This window comes from Bombus terrestris, chromosome 3 (genome assembly GCF_910591885.1).
Source record: "Bombus terrestris chromosome 3, iyBomTerr1.2, whole genome shotgun sequence".
Classification (NCBI taxonomy): Eukaryota; Metazoa; Arthropoda; class Insecta; order Hymenoptera; family Apidae; genus Bombus; species Bombus terrestris.
Window position 1 is genome coordinate 14,228,228 of NC_063271.1, and position 23,170 is coordinate 14,251,397.

Consider the following 23,170-nt stretch of genomic DNA (forward strand, 5'->3'; position numbering starts at 1 on the left):
GACGCAAAACGTATTACGCTCCTTAATAGATCAATTTGTCCAAAGAACCATATATGATTGGATTATAAATAAAGTGAATAAATAAATATATTTTAACTGATATTTTTAATTTTGTTTAATTATATCAATTCTTATAAATTTTGTATGCATATTGTTTGGTACTTACTATGCTAATGAGTATTATCTATGTGTATAGATTTGAACGTAGTGAAAACGTTCTGATGAAATACATTCATTGAAAAACAAGATCTGGTATTCTGTCATTGTTCTGTCGATAAGATAGACAAATTCTTGATCAGAAAGAAGAAGATGTACCGTAGAAGAATATAAGCTGTGGTCAATTGATCGAACGATTGGTGATCGAGTGCTTTTGCTGTTCGGTAAGTGTGAATGTGTGTTGTATCAACGACAATTATTGTGCAAGTACCGAGTACTTGTCGAAACACGAAAGCTGAAAGTCGATAGTAATCCACGGTTCAGGAGAGTGGTATAAGGTAACGGTCCCTTGCTGCTTTCGTCATGTTGTCAAAATTGATGAGGAAGACAAAGTTGACGGGAGATGCTCACTGATATGGAGGTTGTTGAGAATTCCCTGGTCCGCGGGCCGCCTCTACTTGAAAGGTTTCCCGGAAGTTTTCACACGAGAAACACGCAAAAAGGTGTAAGTCGTCAGGCAACTATCGGCTGTCCTGTCGGCTTCCTGAAATTTTAACATCGGTATCACCTGATTCCCGACTTGACTTGCTCATTTCTTTTCCGCTGTTAAGTCTGTTATTTCTAGGTTACGCTTTTTACAACGATCCGCACCATTACAATAATAACTATTTACATTATTTACAGATCCATTGAGGTGTTCCCGCGGGATTTGGCGAGCTGGCGAAGCCAGGACGTGACATCGTACACTCGTCATTCTCAGAGGATACCGCAACACGTATCAAAATCAATGGTACCCTCGCTGCGCGAGGACAATATTTCGCGATGTTCTCGGTGTCTAATTTATGCACTGAAATATTGAGGAACAGGAGTAAAAGTTATACAGCTGCACATATACATGCAGAATGTAGCAATTTACCTAATGACAATGGATGTCCACCATCTCTTAGTAAATTATTGGATGAACTGTTAAATCCTAGTAAAGATATTGGTGATAGAGAAACTATTAACTGGTGTAAATGGTTAATAGCTAGTGGTCATACTCCGGAGAAGTTTGCTAAAACAGGTACGCCATGTGTATTTTATTTTTTTAAACTGCACAGTATGGAAACTTTTTAAATCCGACCATATTCTAGTCCACAAGTTAAATGAATTAATCATTGTCAGTATTATCACATTGATCATATTTTTGACAAATATAGATATATTTTATGCAATGTATTTGATATTTTTGCATATTTACATATTGCACTATGTTATGATTATACTATATACAGTTGCTTCAAATATTATTCATGAAACATGTTTTTAAAAGATTTTTTACTTTATTAAATATATTGTATATATAAATACATATTATATATTGTTATAAATAATATTTAATTTAAACATTTAAACTATTGAAAAAGCAATACATAGAATTTATCTTTAAGATAAATTTAATCTAAGATAACTTAATAACTACTGCAACATAGTCTGATCATTGTTTGATACTTTTAAATAATATGCTTTGTTATGAGCATTATTTTGAAATCTGTGATATAAGTATAGTGCAATTTGCGTATTTGGCAGCAGTAAGATTACCCGTCAAATATATATTTATATAAATTGCTATATTTGTGAAAATATAGGTGCATGAATGATCTTAATACATGAGAGAGTAAAGTTTATAAAATGTAACAAATACTTTGAAGTCAAAACAAAAATTGCCTAAATCAATAGTAATAATTTCAGAACAATATTAAGTATTAGAAAGTTTTTAATCTAAGTAAGAAAATTATATTTTTCAATAATGTAGTTATGCAAGCTTAAAACCTTTATAATCTTTAAAAACGTACATATTGAAACATACATTTATAAAACATATATTGGATTAAATTTTCGTCCATCCAAATCAAATATTTATAAACATTTCAGTGAGAATGTATGATAATGCTACAACATGTGGACTGGTTTGGACACCTAATTTTGTAGCATATCGTTGTCGTACATGTGGTATATCACCATGTATGTCCTTATGTACAGAATGTTTCAAAAAAGGCAATCACTATGGCCATGATTTCAATATGTTTTTAAGTCAAGCAGGTGGTGCTTGTGATTGTGGTGACTCATCCGTTATGAAGGAGTCAGGGTAATAATTTTATCAAATAAAATTGCTTGATATTTAAGAAAAGAATGATATCTAATAGAATTGTTGTCCTAGATTTTGTGATAGACATGGCCCGAAAGCCGCTGTTGATAAGTCAGCTGCTCCTTCAAATTTAATGTGTGTGGCAGAAGCAATGATGCCTAGAATAATTCTTCGCCTCATACAACACTTACGCGAGAATTGGTATATCATATATCTTTCTATTTAATTATTAGAAGTATAAAAAATGTATAATGTGTGGAAATATTTTATTTAATATAGTACTGTGGGTCGACGAAATTATGAAGCTGCAATTCAAGATGCAGATGAATATCTAACAATGCTCATTGATTTCAATAAAATGGGTGCATTAATGAGGCATGTTATGACATCAGCTCTTACTAATCCACAAAAGTATAGAAGTCTTATGGATCCTACTGTATCAACTGGAGAACCAGAATATGATAGTTATTGCCAAGATAGTAACGAAATATATCAAAATGCAGTAAGGTCTTTGCCAAATCCAGAGCCACCTGATGAATATAAAGGTACATTTTTTCTTTTAATGTATACCTACAGCAGAATATATTTACAATAAATACTATATTGTTTTAGAGTGCGCATCATTACAAGAACATTTACAGCATACTACTTTCTTAGAAGAATTAATGTTTTGGACAGTAGCTTATCAATTTCCACAGAAATTAGTTTGTTTGCTATTAAATATGTTACCGGATCCAGAATATAAAGAAGCACTTACTCGTGCATTTGTATTACATTACAGTAGAGTTTCAATGATGCTTGAACGTTCAACAGACCCAGATACTTTAAGCAATAAGGTGGTCCATGTCAGTGTACAGGTCGGTATTATCCAAGAATAATGTTATATTTATAACAAAGAAAGTGCTTGATGTGTTTGTACTTTATATTTCAGCTATTCAGTAATGAAAGTTTAGCATTGAAAATGGTAGATCAATTAAAGTTGTTGCATGTTATGGTAATAGCTTTAAAGTACATGATGAGTAAGATATTGATTCAAAATACTTTACATGGTGGGTAATATTTGTACAAGTTCTATTGAACTTTCGGTATTTGTTTATTAACATTAAATATAATTTCTTATTTTTTTTAGATCCAGATAAAAATTTTCATTATGTAGTAGACTGTGAACGACAAGTAATGAAGGAACACTGTTATTGGCCTATCGTATCAGATTTAAATAATGTTCTTTCACATAAGCCTATAGCTGTTAGATTTATGAGCGATGATACACTTCTAGAAATGTGGTTTGATTTCCTATCTATGTTTCAAGGTATTATTTAACTTTTGCACAATTGTAATTATAGTTACTTTTACACATAACAAAATATTTTTGAAATATTAATAAAATACTTTGTTGTGCTTATTCCTAGGAATGAACGTGAATCAACGAGAATTAAATCAACACGTTGAATATGAATCTAATACGTACTACGCTGCGTTTAGTGCCGAGTTAGAAGCTAGTGCATATCCAATGTGGGCTTTGGTTTCTCATTTACGTGGTCCTGAAAGTGCTGCTCTTACTCGTAGAGTACTATCATTTTGTCTCACGGCATTACAAGATTGGTTAGACGCCATAAATTTCACTCATCCAAATGTGGTAAATAATTAAATGTTTATTTTGTAATAACATATTATCTATTTTTTCTGATATGCAATTAATTAGTTGAATTAAGGTATCAATACTATTATAACCCCGATATCTCTTCTTTTTGTTACAGAGTGACAGTTTACAAGTATCATTTCATCTACCATTGCATCGGTACTTCGCTGTGTTTATGTGCCAAGCTGTGCGTCAACAAGGAGCTACCCTAAATGATTTATTACCTCCTACTGATATGTTACATCTTCTAATGATGCATCCTTTACGAGTTCAGGTAAGTACTTTTCTCTACTTCTTAGTATATTCTTTCAATGTAGTTATGATGTGCATGTACAGCATTTTAAATAGAACTAAAATAATATTTGAAAATATCTATAAAGAATCATATTTTCTGCAGACATTATTATTTCGAATGTCATTGAGTACTTTTAGTAGAATTTCATTATGGCAATATGTGTATATGATATATATGGATATCGGTTGGCTTTTTTCGAATAGTTATTTTGTTTAATAAATCAAAATAATATCAAAAAAATACTTCAAGCAACGAGTAGGTTTACATTGAGTTATTTCAATAGCATAATATTAGAGAAAATCTATGAATTTCCTATTTAAACAATAAAATATAATTTCTTATAAAGTAGCAAGTATCGTTATTGAAAGTCTTATTGGAATTAGGAGTGTAAGAAAATACAAAAGGAATTTAACTTTTGTGATATGTTGTTTTAAAAGAATTATACATGCTAAGATGGCACAAAAAACAATTGTTTAATGGGGAATTATTGATATATAATCAATTTTATAAATCACACTTATCAAATTTAAATGTAAATTAATGAAAGACATATGAAAGTAGAAATAAAACACAAAAAATAATTAAGAACTATATCTTAGTAATACGCATATAAATTACATTCATACTACTCTTATTTCATTTGGAGCATCAATAACTGTATCTGTAGAAGGAGATAAATTAACTTGTAAATGTTTACTAAAATCATACGTAATCAATCTCATTGCTACAAATCCACCCGATCCTGATCGGCCTTTATGAAAAATTCCGGCACCTGCAATTGGAACTGGTGGATTTGATTCTACCGGTTGAATATCAATGAATGGTATTGTGTTTTGAGCAACGTCATTTTTTTGATCGCTTGGTGCAAAATTCAGGTATTGGAATGGTTTCGAGTCTGGTAGTGCTAGAAGAGGTAACCGAGTTGGTATATCAGGATTCTCAAATGTCACTTCAGTTCTGCAAATAATTATAATGCTAGATAAGCAAACACACATTTACAAGTATACAAAAATATGTACAAGACATGTGCAAATTTTACCTATTGGTTCTATCATGACTGATCCAGAAACTCCTCTCTAGCGGTTTTATTAATTTCCCAGTCGTGAAATTAAAAGATGTCATTCTTGCTTCTAAGTTTAATCGTGAACCAATCATTCGGAACTTGAGTCCTGAAAAATAGGTATTATAAGCATGATATTTAAAAAGGGATATGAAAGAAACATAAATTTACACATAAATGTACCTGTCAAAAGGAAATTGTCATCAAGGACTAGATCATCTAAATCTAACCCTCTTTTTTCCCATGATAATGTGTGATAGTCAACACCATTTTTAACATTATTATCTAATACACTGAACTCTTCTATTGGTTTCCACCGTATAGAGGATTTATTAATGTATCCACGTGGCATCAATTCACCTTCCTGTATCTGCATATGTATTATTTGCTTCACTTTCTTGAACCTGATGCCCGTCACGACTCTGTAACAAATAATATTATTATTAATTATGAAAGCAATGACATCTTAAGAGTCTTCCTAAAATATCTGCTATAGTCAGTCACTTACTTATTGTTTGCTACATCAGATACAACTTCCCTTAGGCTGAAGTATCGGTCAGAGTTTACATTATTGTCATCACAGTAACAAAAACAATAGCTACAGTGCCAGAATAACCAACGCCACCAGCTATCTACTTTGGTTGTTCCTCTCTTGCAAGTATCTTTTTGTCCGAACAGTCGACCATTTTCATATTCTATGTATTCGTATCTTCGATCACTTTCCTGTTTCTAAAATAATTTATAAACACTTCACATACATTCTTATTATATAACATCTGAACGCAGAAAAATTTTCAATTTACCGAAGGACAAATCCACATATCGGAATCAATATATTCGCATTTTAGTATTCGACCGTTACATTTCCGCTGTTGGGAACAAAATTGATTTTTGTAACATCCATAAACTTTCGAATATTCGTAATAAGCACAATTTTCTCTGCAACTCGAGTCCTTATTTAAGTCCACTTCGTTCACAATGTATCCTTGGAACAACTGTGTTAATTTGGTGTATGTTTCATCTGTAACAATTGTTTCAGTTATATTCGTTACACATGTTACACGCGAAAGCAGTAAAATATACCTAATTTATGTGATCTCGCATCACATCTCCAGAGTTGTCGTGGAGCAAACGCCATGGCTGTTTTAACAGCCCGCAGAGTTTCCATCGTTCTCGTCTCATACTGTTGCTTCACCACTTCCATTTCTTCAGTGAAATTAGTACCTACATCAAGTTTATTATAATTAGAAAGCGAATTTTTCAATAATAATATACTATATTAGGTGCAGCATACTTTTATTTAAATAATAAGCGATCAGAATATTTTTTTTAAATATGATAAAATCGTGATTGTGAACTGTATACTATAACATAAAATTTTTAAACGTAGTTACAAAAGTTGGAGAAGAAAATAACAAGTTATGCAATATACAAATAACAGTCACTGCACCATACCTGGGTTATAAAGTCGCAGCAGCTTATAAGAGAATTGGATCATACCATAACCCTTGATTTCCGTTAGGGTTACCGTTGTATATAAATTATAGAGCAATTGCTGAAGCGACTGATTTTCATTACAAATTTGCGAAGCTGCTTCCTAGTGAAAAACAAATAGAAAAAGAAAATACAAAATCTATCCATATTGAACAATAAATTCTTAAATCTTTGAATTGCTAATTATCAAAGAAGAACGTTCGCTACTTCGTTGATCAGCAGAATTGGAAGTTCTTTACAACTCGTTTATTTATTTTTGTACCTGATAAGCCGAAACGAACAATTTTTCGTGCACTATCAGGTCACCGATTCGAGTGAGGGCGCGTACAATTGACGCATTCGGATCGTGTAGAATTATATCCCAGAAGTCGCTCAGCTTCGGTATATCAAGAGGAATCTTTCTGCCGACTATCTCCTGTTGCATCGTTCGAAAAACTTGGTACAGACCATCTATTCCTTTTAGTTCGTTTTCTGTTCGAGCCCATAACCAAATAGAACTCAATGCATTTAAATTTTCATAACCATTGGTCGAGAAGTTTCGTTCTAATTCGTCGCCGAATTTCTTAAAACTTTTTATGAGCCATAGGTACTTTCCACCATCTTCAAACTCGTGGAGCCTTGAGTGAAACAAATCTCTCTCTAATGTTTTCTCCAATTGCAACAACTTATTTCGCATTTTGTCGATCAATGTTGTATCGTATTTTATACCCATTGTCCCCCATATTATGCAGAAAAACAGAAAGCATACATGGATGTTTGGTATCTTCATTTTGTAGTCTATTTATTTGATTCTTGAAGGATTAAATTTTTCAATTATATATATATATATGTATATATATAGATGAACCGGTGCATAAGGATTTATATTTGATCCATTAGCGTATTTAATACCTGTATGGAAATATAAGATTGAAATTCGTGCTAAAAGAAATTATTTCAATGCACAATCGTCTGATAAGTTAAATATTTCAGTCAAGAGTATTTTGCAGACATAAATAGTCTGGTGTATACTCTTCTTACTTATTAATTAATTAGTTAATTAGTATATTTTGTGATTCATTCCGTGCCGTGCGTCATACTGCTAATCCACAGTAACCATAGTAAATAAAGATATATTTGTATTTACTTCTTAAGCAAATTGTACATGAATGAAAATGAGATTCTATAGTACCGTAACTTCTTATAATTATCGTTTACGAATTGGTATGTAAATATCGTACTTCCTCCTCTAGTTCCCTGTTGTTTTTCATATGAAAAATGTTATTGATGGTGAGTCATGTTTAACAATACGAAATTAAACACTGTGACATAGCTGTCATTACTTTGACCTTAGTTAAAAGTCTACTACAACTCAAGTTTCTCACGGCTTGGAATAAATCAATTGTATAGTGCAGAACGAGATTCCTCGTACAATTTGAAAAAAATACCAAAATAAAACACTATTCGTAATACGTAACGGCCTTCCAATCTCTGACACACTAAGACGTCGTATGTTTATAACATTTCATAATACTGTGCGTTTGTGCGAAATGTACACATAGATTGCTACACGCTAAGCTCAATGATAAGGGTCGAATGTACCGATTACATTGATAATTAGATACGTCAGTAATTGGATTAGAATTATATCGCGCGTTTCGTTCGCGGAAAAATTACTAAGATATATGATATCTCACAGATTCGTTTTCGATTTATAATACTTTTTTTATCTCCAGTAGGTCGCGTTTAATTCATATAAACATGAGTCACATCCGCGTGTAACTATTAGCTCTTCCGGTGATTCAGACAATTTCGACAATAATCGATCGATATTTTGAGCGCCTGTCCTTCCATTTCGATATAGGTAATAAGTTTCTCATATCGTTGTAATGTCTTATAGAGAAATCTTTAAGAAGCGATACTTGTTTGTTTGGAAAAAATAAGTCGGTAATCACATTTGTCCAAATTTATAATAATTGAAAATTTATAAAAATCGGTTTCAGTGTATTAAAAATAGCCTCTCTTAAAGTTTTGTCGTATCTATCGTAATCTTATTACATGTGCATATCCTCATTTAAAACGTGATTGGTTTTTAATATCGGTTGATTTAAGTTAGTCATTTCTGTAATATTTCTTTCTTTATTATTTATTCTTAATCCTCCGGAAATCACAGTTGATCACAGTGTTAAATCTAATTCTAAATAGTTTAAAAAATTGTTCGTTCTTTACATTTAAATTAGTAATTATGTAGTTTATATACGTAAATATGTCTATATGTTATGTTTTGTATTGATTTTAGTATAATTGAAGACTTTATATGTTTATACAGTTCTTTTCACAAAAGTAAGCATTGCAGCATAGATTTTAAGTTACTTTGTCCCTCAGATATCGACAGCGACCTTTGATGGGATTTTTACGATTGCATCTTCCGCACAGTTAAATAAATAGAGATATCTTTTGATATTCGTTGACGCTACATTGACAACTATCGTAACAAGTCACGAATTATATCTAATATTTATGGTTATCGAATTACAAACAGATCGATTTCGAAGGTGAAGGTTAAATTATTTTCATATATATTTTATTCGCAGATATATCAATAAATACCTTTTTAACGAATGTATACATGTACAAATGTGAAATATTATGTGACGATTTTAAAACGTACAAATATTCTTTCAACGTGACGCATTTGTATTTACATACAGCACAAATCCTGCGTGCAAGTATTCAAGACGACACGACAGAACGATGTGAGAAACTTTAAGGCGGTACTGTTATTCGGACAGAATATCTGAGAACGAAATCCCCTAACGTTCTTATATTCTGTAAAATATATACTACACTTGACTAGCATCACACTATTTACTGATTACCCCAAATTAATATTCGATATAATCTTAACATTATTTTTTCCAATGGCTCTATTCTATTAACGAATGGAAAGTAACGTTTGAAAGTTATATAGGCCGTGAAAGGTTAGCATGATTAATTGAAGCGTTTCGACCGTAAAAAGCATTGAAATCTGGTAAACTATTAAAGAATCGTATATTATCCTTTTTTTTTAAATACTTGGATTATTAATTCTATGTTATTTAGAAATGTTTCACTGTATGTATCGTTGCACAAACATTCGCTCAAGAGTAATCCTTTATAGTTGGAAATTAATTGATAGTCGTGTTTTTGATACTACGAAAATGTACCTCCGGAACAAACACTTTTCTTCGTATGCACAGGCTCTACTAAGAACTTTACGTTATTGTTCCCGTCATTTGACTCTCTGTGTTCCTCCCCTCTCGAGTTGAGTTCGTTCGAGGCTTAATGGTGTTACATATTTCTGCGCATGCTCCTCTTCATTCTCCCTCTCTCTTTATACTTCGTACTTAAATCATTTGCACAAACTGCATCATTGTTATTCCAACAGAAATGTTGCATTTCGTTCTTTTACTCTTTATTAGACATTGAATGATTGATTTAATAAAATTTTTTTGTAAAATGCACTCGTTGGCAGAGTAGACTTAAAATTTTTAAGTTTTTGTTGTAACGATCACATTACAATTCTTTGATAATTATTTTTGATAATACAAAATTGGAGAGAATATAGCTTACGCAAGAGTTTGTTAGATAATTAAACAAATCATTGTCTATTTTCCCTATATCATTAACTTTATCAACTTTATTCTATATTTTTTTTACCGATTTCTTTAAAAAAATAAAAATATATATAGTACATGAAATAAAAGATTTTTCAAATAATAAACAATAGCAAAGTTATTGCAGTGTTATCTATGTTCGTACCGAGTGTGTAATTTGAATAGGTACAGATTATCGGATGTCATTTGATCACTATGATATTCTCCCGTATGTAATACCCCTTGATAGTCACGATTAACTAATTTCTAACAGTACATTAACGGATATTTGAATCGCCAAAATATTAAATACTTCAAAATTTGTTCCATTTCATATAATCTAAAAAGATTTCATATAATCTTACAAATTCATGAAGTTAAAGGAAATTTTTATTTTTCTAAGTTTTTAGAAAATACATTTAAAATACGTATGTTCCCACTATTACGTGTCATTTTTCTTTATTGAAAATGTGTTTAAAAATCTAAAAAAACTTACTTGCATTTGGTTTGCCAATAATATGAGAACGCTTCTGCTAAGAATCTCGTCGGGAGAAGGAACAAAAAGTCGATGAATGCTTTTCAAAAGATCAGGGAGAGCATCCGATCTCGAGGAAACGCACGTTCTCGCGAAATCTTCTAATGTGTACCTCTCGTATTTGTCAGGCGCTTTCGAATACAAATGGAAGACTTTGTATAAATCGTTGATTTTCCCAACGAATTGATCAATCATACGTAACTTTTGATCCAGTCTTTCTTGTAACGGCATCTCAGTTAAAAGTTTAGCCACAATGCTGTCCAAACGCATATCTATCTGTTCTTGAAAAATATCAATCTGTTGCGATATTTTCGATATACGATTCTTTAATTCTTTCTCCATTCTATGAACAAATGGCAAATTGTTGTCATACTCAGAATCTTTTGGACGTATTAAGTCCCATAATTCGAAAATGTCTATCACCACCTCATGTCCGAATTTTATTAAATCTTTTACATCAACATAACCAAATTCAAAACTATATGTAAATCGTTCTGCGCATAACATACAAATAAAAATAATCTTCAAATTAATTGTGGCCATTTTTTTAATTCAGTGACAACTGAATCGAGAGAAAATTAATTTGCACAAATAACACTGATCCGATCTTGTTCTTCTTTCTTCCTTTATCATTTGATTATCGAATTGTTTTCTTTATTATCACAAGTTTTAAAACTATACTGATCATGAGGATGGAATCGAGTTTTCGGAAAATTGCTGAAGAATTAATTACACTGACACGAGGAAGAGCTCTTAGTCAGCTTTTCGGACGCTATAAATGTCCCCTCTTTGTTCATTGATCGTAGAATCGCTATGAACAGTACGAACTGACAACACAGCAGTGGAAAGTTGGAATTCTTTCCAGTGACGGGATTGGTTGATTAAGTGGGGGATTTACCATAGTCTACGAATCATGTATTCTATGGGAACCCGTCTTTTTTATATTTGTATTTCAAATGTTTCGTACGTTACATGTTAACAATATCATATGCATAAAAGTAGATGATAAACGTATATGAATATACATGACAATTATGACAAATAAATTTAAATCTTCATACAAATTTATTATAAGTAATCGATCACATATAGACATTTTACTGTCTTTTACATGCTTAGAACTTATTTTTTTTATTTCAACAGTATACCTAAACATTTCATGTTAAATAAAATTTTATTAATGTTAGAAAAAATTTGTATTTCATTTATTTAACTCAATGTATCATATTTGATAATTATTAAAGTAACTGAAATTATAGAAAACGAAACTTTTTTCAGTACCGTTAGCTTTTTTACGCATCATGCATACGTTAAAAAATAATACCTTCAGCTATGGAATGAAATAATTTCTCAATAAATACCTTTCTTTCAAACTTAGTTTTTATACTATTTTATACTATTTCTGCTGTGCTACATTATATATTATATATCTTATGCTGCTGTAATATATTGTTAACTATTGAAATAATGAAAATTAAGACAACGAATTTTTGTTTAGGTTGCCTTTTATGAAATTTTAAATGGATTGTGGGTGCGTAATGGTCTCCAAATAAAAGGTCAAATTATGACATACATACAGTGCAATTTTTGTAATTCGATGGTAGATGCAGATCTTTATCTACTTCAAGTTTGTGCAACAAAGCTACAACCAGATATTTTTCTAAAAACAATCGTTAAAAAGTAATTTTCAGTATCTTATTAAACATATATTTATATTATACATACCCTTTAAATTATAGTTATATTTGTCAATAATTTTATTCCATTAGGTTTCATATAAAACAAGAGATGAGTCTTTGTTTGTATAGAACTCAAAATGAATACATGGATGGAGAACATGACACACCAATGTTAGAAAGTTTTTTAACATTTCTAGCTATATTGGTTAATGTTCGGACAAATTTAGGTAAGTTCTTCATGCCATTTTCTTAAGTTCATTAATGACATATGGAATCTACATACATATATGTATATAAAAAATATGGTCTTGTTATAGGTTTATCTGATCCTGAAATGTCCCGCCTAGAAATGGTTACTTTATTATCTATGGGAGATAAAACCCATAGTCAATTAATGGAGTTAATGCCTGAACGTTCTGGCAGTACCCAAAATAGAGATTTTGAATCTGTATTAGCTGATGTATGTTTTATGTTTCTTTAAACAGAATACAATTTTTCTTTTTATAAGTACAAATTGTAAAATATGATTTACAGGTTGCAGTGTACAGAGCACCTAATCTTGAAGCTAGTGGAAATATGCAGCAAGGAATGTATGGTCCAAAACCACGTCTAGTTTGGGAAGAATTATTTGATCCTTTACATGTTTTATTAAGAGCAGCACAAAAAGGAGATTTCCAGATGGCAATGGATCGCTTTACTGAATAGTAAATAAACTACATTTGAAAAAATAATTTAAAAAAACATAAAAACCTTGTACTATAGTTCTTTTAATATATAAACAATTATTGGTTTATTTTAATTTTCATAATTTTGTCTAGTTCTTTCATTAAATATTTTGTAAATATTTCAGTGTAAAACAATCAGGAAAATTGAAAAATAGTGCAATTCCATGGCCACCATTTAGGCATCCTGCTCCTGTTTCATCAGCATATGATGATCCACGAATTGTACTACGATCAAGAGTTTTTCATGCTATGATTTTAATAATTTTATATAAGGCTGTGTATGGGCACAACATATCAGAGCATGTAATGGCACTGACTATTTACTTATTAGAAATGGCAGTAATTACTGCAGAAATACCTGATAAATCTGTAAGTAACTAATTATAACAGAATCACAGAATTATAAAATAATAATACTATTTCTTTTCATGTTTATCAGATGAATCCTTTGTGTCAATATAATAGTAGTGACGAATCATCTCGTATAATAAAAGATATGGATCTAGGTGGTTGGTACAAAAGTGATGATTTATCAGAAAATTTGAGGACAGTGATACCTCAAGTCATCTTGATCCAAGAGTCAGAACCAAGTAATTCAGATAGTAAGTAAAACTATCATTAAATTACATTGGGTTACATCTTGCTACGTATGATAGTTTTTGCTTTGACATTTTGCCATTTTTTTAGGTGATTTTGAGTGGGAAATTCAAGGTGAAATGGCTGAGGTTGGAACTTCACTCATGATAAATGATGCAACAGATGAGGGTTCCTTAGAAGTTTTAGCTCTTCCATCTTTAGATACTATTACTAATGACACTGGGTTACAGATTGCTTTGAATGCTTCTTTACCTGCTTTACCTCAACCAAATGGTATGGTTTGTTTCTGTATTTTCATATATTTTAAGTAATCATATAAAACACACTAGTTAAGAACAAGTTGTAAATTAAATATTTGTGCATTGATAAACTAATTCCATTTTTGTAAGTTTTATATATATATTAAAAACAAATAATCCTTTAAGGTTCCTCTACATAAAATTCTTAATCTATGTTAGTACAGGGTACAATATATATCATATTTTATACATATATTATACTGTATGTTCTTAACTATAAAATGGATACTTTGGTGTTGATTAAATCTAATAATATCGCAATGATGTTTTATTCTTTTCTTAATTATTTTATAGACCAATTTCAAATAACTTTTGTACCTGAAGATGGAATTGTTACTATATCGGAAGCTAATAGTGAAGATGATTTAATACCTCTACAAAGAGCTTTGCCACCAACCACCGAAGAATCCATGGCCCTTGCCATTGAATCACCTCCTTTACTAAACAGTATGTTACTTAATCTTATCACCTTAACCATAGTTATATCCTTCTTATCAATGTTATGCATTCTGTACTGTCGTAAAATATGTACATAATCTGCTTTCTTCTATGTTAATCATATAAAAAAAGGCACTAATTTTATATAGAAAAAGATACTAAAACGAATGTCTTCTAATTAATATTGTTTTATATTAGAACATGTTTTCATAATCTTGTATTCTTTTCTCAATCTTTATTAACTATATACAGATATTGGTGGTCAACCTGCATTGCCACCTACACCTCAACGGCCTGCTGTTATGGCTGGCAATGAAATAGTTGCTGCACCCACAGTGTACTCAAGACTGAGTAATTCTAGAGTAACAACAACAGAAATTGTTCCATCTACATCAAGTTCATATAAACATTTCAAAAGAAGAGATGCTCAGGTAATGATTTACGTATATTCTAGTAAATCAATTGTTATATTTATTAATTTATTATTTTATAAACTTTTTTCTGTTTAGGGTGGATCATTACAATCACAAACTGTAAAAGTAGACGAGAGTATAATCACATTATTGTTAAAATTGCATTCACAGTTATCAGGTGTCCCAGATAGTTATAACCCTGAACAAATTGCAATGTCAGATAATGAAGCTAGTAGCAGTTCAACCATAGAACCAACAGAATCGCGAATTGGCGATGGTCCGTTCTTTATCGCGCAAATACTGAACAAAATTACAAATTTAGATCCTATGTGCAAAGATGCTATAAATGAAGCTAGGAACAAATTATGGCCAAGCATGCAGGAAAGCGAAGATAAACAGCGAGAGAAAGAAGATCGAGAAAGAGAAGAAAGACGAAGACGGGCGAAAGAAAGACAGCAAAAATTAATGGCAGAATTTGCCAATAAACGAAAGCAATTCATGGAAAAAGCAATGGAAACAGGTAAAATATAAAAGATAAAATATGTATATAAGATATAATGAATTTGATGTACTGTATGTAAACAAAATGTAAATAAAAATTATAATGTTTTGTTTAGATGAAGCAGGGGTATCGGGTATGGATTGGGATCAAAAAGATAATGCGACTAAACTAACTAGCAAAAAAGAATACGATTGCGTTATTTGCAGTCAAAGTAGTCCTAGTACTGAAGATAATCCTATGGGTCTTGTTGTATTAGTTCAAGTAATTAAATTCATACAATTTTATGCATATAATTTCATTTTTATTGATTACTTAATTCTATATAAATTCTATTCTTAGGGGACAAGTGTCATTGGTCATGAACGACAGCAACCAGATAGATTGCTTTTACCTACTTCTGATGATGATCCGCCTATACCAAAGTGTGATACACGTGGTGCCTATTTTGACCGTAGAATGGATGCAATGGACCGACATTTTGATACTGTAAATATTTAACATATAATATCCATTGAATACAGTAAAACAATTTATATACATTCTTATTGGTGTTTTACAGATTTCGTTGCTGTTATCCGTTAATCTAGGTTGGGAAGGTGGTGTATATGTGCAAACGTGTGGACATCATTTACATTTAGATTGTTTATTGCCATATGTAAAGTCTCTGGGTCACCAACAAAGACAGCTTTCTCTCGCTGTAGATAGTGGCGAATATTTATGTCCACTTTGTCGACAGTTAGCTAATTGTTTTCTTCCACTTTCTCCTCAATTGGGGAAGCGTGGAACAATCGTCCGATCTCCTTACGTCCCTTTCACTACAATACTCCCAGAGATAAATAATCTTCTAAAAGAGGTACAACGAAACCCATCAACAGTAAGTATCTCAGGAACTTTGTTTATTTACAACCTTATATGTTCTTTGCGATTAACAACATATACATTCTTTATAGAGACGAACATTTTTGTCTGAGGCAATGCGTAAAGCAGTACAGGATATGACAAGATGCACAAATTCTAAGTGCCAACAACAACATAGTTACAAGAGTTTGTTCGTTTTCATAACTTCTATAGCACGAACTAATTTTGAAATTGAACTTGTTCAACGTGGTGGATCATTATGTATTCCACCACCTACTACGATACCTTTAAGGCCAAAACGTGATTGCATTGGTACATTTATTTTATTGTTGATGATAGTTAAAAATAACTAGGATTGTAGATTTTACATTAATAACATTTTCTTTCAAGTTGCACTTCTTGATGTTCTGGCAAAAAATGCACGTCTATGTATGATTTGGCCGGTACAACACACTTGGCAACAATTATCTGGTTTGCCTCCAGAGCCTGCAACTCCACTCGCTTTAACATTACACGAGGGAGAAGTCCCCTTACTTCTCAGAGATCCAACTGCTCTTCTTATACAGTTTATATTATTGTTACCTTTGCATGCCGATCAAGGTAAGTAAATAAATTTATTTGTAAATATTTTAGTGATTTCATAAAACTTAATTATTTATTTTCAGCGTATTTCTCTAGTGTAGTAAAAGTAATCTACAACTTATTGTACTATCAAGTTATAGTACAAATAAGCGGTGGTCTCACACAAGCAGAGAGAAATACATTTTTAAGAGAATGCATCGAGCGCGGCCCTATATCTTCTGAAACTATATTCTGCAAAATCATTGAATATTTCAATAATAGCCCACTCTACCATTCAGATACTGTTTTATATGATCCATCTACTTCATCATGTACACCATATGCACGGGATAAAATGCACAGTATCGAACAACAGGTAGGTATAAATTAGTTAATATAATTCATAATTTTCTTGTTTTCCTATTAAGATACTTTGTCACATACATAATTATATCATTTCAGATACAATTTATGTGTTTACCATTTTTACGAGTAGCTGCATTGCTCCGTTATCATTTATATGAGGAACCATTACCTATAATTAGATCACCACAAACTGAATTTGCGAGATTAGTTCGTTATTTGGAATTAGTTACAGAAAATATGGATTGGAACATGTTTAACTCTGCTGTAGCTCTGAACTGGCAAGATAGCGAAACTAGTATATCGGTGCCCCGTATGTGGTGTGATCAATTCCTTGCTTTCGTAAATCAAAGCGATGCAGGCAGGTATTTAATTATGGAACAGCATGTGTCGTGGCAGGTACCCAAGTTACTGAGCCTTCCAAGGGAATATGAGAAGATTTTCACAGTATGAATATATATATAATTAATTATAGTTTATATATCATTTTATACTTGAATATTAAAGCCTTATAAATGATTATTCATTTTTAGTATTATCATGGAAGACAGTGTCGTCAAGGTCATTCAATTCCTCAGGAGATTAGTATCTGCTTATTGTGTGGTGCCATCGTTTGTTTAAAGCAAAATCGCAAGCAGTGGAATGTATGCGAGGTTGTTCAAGTAAGTACTTTATCTATATATATATATATATATATGCTTTTCTTTATATAAGCATAAAAATATATGAGTTATATAAACATAATTCTTCCTTGGTTTATAGCATTCGATAGATTGTGGAGGTGGAACTGGTATATATTTGGTGGTGACATCAACCTATATTGTAGTAATTCGTGGTCAACGTGTCTGTTTATGGGGATCTTTATATCTCGATGATTTTGAGGAAGAAGATAGAGATCTGAAGTAAGAGTCTCACTTTAATATCAGATAAGATATTGAAAAATTGCAATCTATTTCTTAATACATTTATATTGGAATTTTTGTTATATTATTTTACCTCTCTAGAGATATATCAATATTATACTGCATTTATTAATTTCTTTTTATAGACGCGGGAAACCTCTGTACCTAAATCAAGATAGATACCAATTGTTAGAACAGCAATGGCTAGCGCATAGGTTTGACCATACGAAAAAAACATGGGTATGGCATCGTGACATACTGTAACATTTTACAGCGTTGAAAAGTACTTACTCTAAAACGAGTAGAAGACTTTCAACAGGTTTATTTCCATACAATGCCTCGCCAAGAAATAACATCGCTTTAAGAATTAACAGATTGCTCTAATATACTTTATAGATAATTATATTTATTATGATGCAATGAGTAAGTAGACATAATATTGAATGAAAGTATTACGAGAAAAAAATGAGGTGAGAGCTGAATTAATATTGTTTATAGTCATAATACATGAAAGATTATATCCGAAGAAATTTATGTTTTGAATTACACATTGTACATTCTATTTAAGTATATACATATAAATTATGTCCTAATAAAAAAAATACTTTTTAGTGTGTAGCATTTGTACTTAAGACACGAGAACTATTCAATTCTTTTAGTCGAAATTTCGGTTACGCTAAGAATTAGATAAATTATATCATTGAGGATAAATATCATTATTAATGAAATCATAATTTTGTCTGTTAAGGAGAATTGAATTTATTGTGTGCTTCTTTTTAATGTAGGGAAAATATGGAAAGAAAATCCGTTATATCCTATAATTTATTATCATAATTACTCTGTTAATTATAAAAAATCTTGATTCAAAATTTTCTTTGCATCCGGATTATTCATAAATAGAATATTTTATAATTCATTAATAAATCAAGAAAAATACTAAGGATTATATTAGATCTACAAATCTATAAACATGACAAAATCAAAGACTGAAGTCTTTATAAGAACTCTATCTCTGAATAAATTTAATAACAAGCTCGATTTTAAATCCCTGTATAATTTTGTTGCAACTCATAACACGTTTTACTCTGATTCTAAATTTATATAAGCAAGGTAGAAGTATTGATCATGCATGAATTTTTAATTAGAAGGTAAAGGGGAAATTGTCATGTTAAATTGGCGATGTTAAGAAATAATTTTCTAGAATGATACATTAACTGTAACAAGAACGGCATGCAAATTATGTTTGGAATATTAAATTAACGTGTTTTTATTGTTATTCTGTGTCAGCAATGTAGTAGTAAGTGAGATTGTTATTAACACCATAAACGATATTGTAAAACCTTCTCTTGTAAAAATAGTTTTTGTTCTAATTTAATAATGTGAATTTTTCGCAACAGTTCATGAGAAACTATAGGAAATCATTCACCGATCAGTGAACTCGAGATTCAAACAATATTTGATGCATTATTTTTCTGTATGCATATTTATGGGCTGTGTATATGAACCTATAAACTCATTTTATTGAACGAACTATTTATCTACTCGCTGATTTTTTTTCGCACCGGTGCATAAATGCTAAGTAATTGTACTGTGGCAATTAAGTTGTTATTGTTTTTGAAGAAGCAATTTATATGCAAACATTTAACTAAAAACTGATCTTAAATCTTCGTTAGTATACATTTCAATGTTCAATAAATTAGTATTTATGACAAAAAAGTTTTCTGTTTGAGACTTCAATTTTTATGAAACTATGATTACACAGGCAAAAAATTGCTTCTTCCAGATTATAGATCACTGTAAATGTGTAATAATGATAGGACGCCACATAGTAGAATTACTGGTTAACTCAAGATGATCTGTACATAGTTAATTATTTTTACGAATGTCCGCTTATAATGTTAAAAATTTGCGAATAATGCATTAAGAAGTGCTAAAAAATAAATAATAATAGCAATTATCAACTCTGTTCAATGTATAAATAAAAGCAATTCTATTAAATGAAAAGATTGCCTTATAATCTATAAGCATTTTTATTTCTGTAACTATTTTTTAAACAATATGTAAAGTAAGTAGAGAAAGATGAAGAATCATTTATTTTCTAGACAATTATTACAAGTAATTTATGCTTTTGGCAGATGCAAACATGTTTTGTGAAATCGATAAAGCTATGTAGATGCAATTTTATCGTAAATCTAACGATTATTACAATATTATTTATATCAAAATCATTTTCTGCTTTTGTTACGAAAATGAAAGTCTAATTTTTATTATTATTCAGTTATTCTTCTATTTAACAAGTGCTACAAGTATCATGATAGAACACTACTAAAGGTAATGTAATTATTGTTTTTACTTATTTGTTCTCATTAAAACATCTATTTAAATTGTTTATACTACTTAAAAAAAAGCGAATGTTGTTTAAACATACAATGAAAGAAAAGTGCCAATTAATGTTTACACCTTATTAATGAAAACAGAAACTATATTACTTATCTGTACAAGAATAAATTTTATTACAATTTGTAAAAATTTTGTCCTGTTAAATCAATGAATAAGTATTTTGTAATGAGGATGCCCGCATAGAATCATATAGCTTCAAATTATATATATCAAAAAATTTTTTAAATTTGTAAGTCTTTGGCCAGTCAATGGTTAACTTCAATATAAATCAAATAGCAATTTTTGAAAAATGAGAACCTCTTTTACTGAAGTTTATACATAAAGTATAACTGTATAGCAGTCATTTTTATTATGTATAGTGATTTGAAATTTTGTCATTGCTATATATAATTTACCGATAATAACATAAAACGAAATCTAAAATAAGAAGTTCTTCAGAAACATCCACATTACTTACATCGAATTAATTTCTTCATAATTTATCCATGAAAAGTAATTTTTTGCATACCAGTAATGTATATCTTTTGAAGTAGAAAATACTTTTGTTAATATTAAAATTACATAGAAAAGGCAAAGGGAAAATATTACAATTATCTCTTTTATTATAGACGTACCTTAAACGCAACAATTTTGTTTAAATCATATTCATATTATGTAATATTTACTGTACTTTAATAATGAAATTAAAACTTTCGGAAACTCCCGCGATCTAAATCTATAAATTTGGAAATCCATAGAATGCAAATATATTGCCAAATGTTATTAATAGACAAAACTCACTGTATTTAAGGCATGATTCTTTTTCAGTTCTGTTTCTTTTTTTTTGTTTTTGCTGGATGAACATATACATTGTATGAAACTGACTGTTGATGGTCCTTAAACTTGCCATGTTACAGGAATGTAGAACTGCACATCAAAATGTTACGTAAAAAACCAAATTACATGTTTCTTTAACATACATATATATATATATACTGATAAACTTGTCCATTTCTTTACGATAGTCACTTTCACTTTAAAAGATATTGAAACCGAATAAATTTCTTCAGTAGCGACCACCTGTTTGCTCTTGATATACTTCAATAACATCATCATTTTCCATTTCCAACTAAAAAACAATATTAATATCATATTATCATTGTACGAAATGGAATTATATTAGCTATAAATGTAATAATAAAGTTAATATAAAAATAAGATAAATTGTGATTAAATTTTATTCAATTTTAAATTATTTATTTTAAGGGCATAATGGTAATATAAGGTAAAGATGTAATGAATTCCTACTTCTACAATGGTTAATTAAAAATTTTAAGCTTATATAAAAATTTACCTGCTTTGGTGTTTCGTCGTCATTAATTCTTTTACCATCAAATAAAAACCTGAGTGATGTCATAGGAACACCCTAAATAAATTATAAATATGTTTTAAAATACACAAAGATAATATTACTTTAGGTACTTTCACAATAAAAGATAAAATTATCACTTTTTTCTATTTTTGAAAAATTAAAAATACTTCCGTAAATTACATTTATAAATATAAGATATATATAAAAATTCATTCAAAACTAAAAAGTCTTCTAGTCGTAATGATGATATAAAGTTTTCATGAACTTTTTAACTTATACTTTTACTGTACACGATTTCAGTTAGTTATCACATGTCATGTAAAAAATAAAATAAGAAAATTTTTGCGCTATCTTTTTTAATAAATTATTTTTTGAGATGCATGACATTTAGACAGACGCTTATTTTGAAAAGTGGACTAACCACACGATCGCTGTACGATTTCTTTAATTTACCCATTTGAGTGGTCATCTTTACCCTAAAGTGAATTTCATTGCTGTCCTAAAAAAAAGAAATGATGAAACCTGTCATTAAACGTCATGAAACTAAGACGTGAATATAAAAGAATAAAACGGCAACTTCTTACATTTCCAACAACTTTAAGCTTGATGTATTCGGAATTCGCGTCGCCTGGGCCGGCTTCAGGTTTTTGTTCCTAATACGCAAGGTTAGACCGATTAGATTCAAAATATGATTGAACATTCAAATGTTATGTTGCATCTATACCATGAAATGTAGGTCAATAAATTGCTCTCTAAAATCGGGAAGCTCACCTGATTATCAGACATGGTATTTAATTAAATATAATAGTTCTTGACCACGCGCCAGAACAGTAACCAAACACAAGCACGCAATATGGCGCCGCACTTTTGTCAGTTTCACAGTCTTCTATTCTAAAAATGAAAATTTTAACGTTGTGTAGCTATTTTCGTTCCAAAAGACATCAGCTTTTGACAGTTTCGCTTAAACATCATTTTTCAAAAGTTAATCTTTGTTTATATATTTATATATACTTATATATGTATATATGTATATGAACGCTAGATAAACAGTCATCTTTATCAGAATAACAAAATATTATTGCGATAAGACATTCATCAGATAAAATATGATTCTCCTTTTCTCTTCTTATGCTTAACAAGCATATATGTATATATATATAT

General features: G+C 30.3%; 3 protein-coding genes across 14 annotated transcripts; 1 reads left to right on the forward strand and 2 right to left on the reverse strand.

The window, feature by feature from the left end:
- Positions 1-218: 218 nt before the first annotated feature.
- On the forward strand, positions 219-20,275 carry LOC100647292 (E3 ubiquitin-protein ligase Ubr3). Of its 8 annotated transcripts, XM_048414745.1 has the most exons (31): positions 219-380; positions 481-766; positions 841-1,219; positions 2,071-2,284; positions 2,357-2,485; positions 2,564-2,829; positions 2,897-3,141; positions 3,216-3,333; positions 3,414-3,593; positions 3,694-3,920; positions 4,042-4,197; positions 12,420-12,601; positions 12,691-12,827; positions 12,918-13,060; positions 13,135-13,304; positions 13,451-13,694; positions 13,765-13,927; positions 14,013-14,195; positions 14,516-14,668; positions 14,912-15,090; positions 15,169-15,592; positions 15,690-15,835; positions 15,914-16,060; positions 16,134-16,448; positions 16,525-16,744; positions 16,823-17,032; positions 17,098-17,369; positions 17,456-17,803; positions 17,890-18,018; positions 18,119-18,258; positions 18,405-20,275. In XM_048414745.1, exons 3-31 carry the CDS (start codon positions 979-981, stop codon positions 18,520-18,522), a joined length of 5,799 nt encoding a protein of 1,932 aa, XP_048270702.1. In that variant the 5' UTR covers positions 219-380; positions 481-766; positions 841-978; the 3' UTR covers positions 18,523-20,275. The 8 variants fall into 8 exon arrangements, with proteins under 8 accessions (XP_048270702.1, XP_012176645.1, XP_012176642.1 ...); XM_012321255.3 differs by having other exon boundaries at positions 219-494; XM_012321252.3 differs by lacking the exon at positions 481-766.
- Positions 4,668-11,735, reverse strand: LOC100647415. Of its 5 annotated transcripts, none has more exons than XM_003394671.4 (9): positions 9,958-10,221; positions 7,035-7,663; positions 6,734-6,875; positions 6,362-6,502; positions 6,082-6,299; positions 5,787-6,007; positions 5,462-5,700; positions 5,258-5,387; positions 4,668-5,175 (listed from the first exon to the last, which is right to left on the reverse strand). In XM_003394671.4, exons 2-9 carry the CDS (start codon positions 7,539-7,541, stop codon positions 4,839-4,841), a joined length of 1,935 nt encoding a protein of 644 aa, XP_003394719.1. In that variant the 5' UTR covers positions 7,542-7,663; positions 9,958-10,221; the 3' UTR covers positions 4,668-4,838. The 5 variants fall into 5 exon arrangements, with proteins under 5 accessions (XP_003394719.1, XP_012176641.1, XP_012176640.1 ...); XM_012321251.3 differs by having other exon boundaries at positions 9,886-10,221; XM_012321250.3 differs by having other exon boundaries at positions 9,827-9,958.
- Positions 20,276-20,328: 53 nt separating the features above from the next.
- Positions 20,329-22,917, reverse strand: LOC100647724 (small ubiquitin-related modifier). Its single transcript, XM_003394674.4, has 5 exons — positions 22,781-22,917; positions 22,594-22,662; positions 22,431-22,508; positions 21,992-22,063; positions 20,329-21,766 (listed from the first exon to the last, which is right to left on the reverse strand). Exons 1-5 carry the CDS (start codon positions 22,793-22,795, stop codon positions 21,704-21,706), a joined length of 297 nt encoding a protein of 98 aa, XP_003394722.1. The 5' UTR covers positions 22,796-22,917; the 3' UTR covers positions 20,329-21,703.
- Between the last annotated feature and the right edge of the window lie 253 nt (positions 22,918-23,170).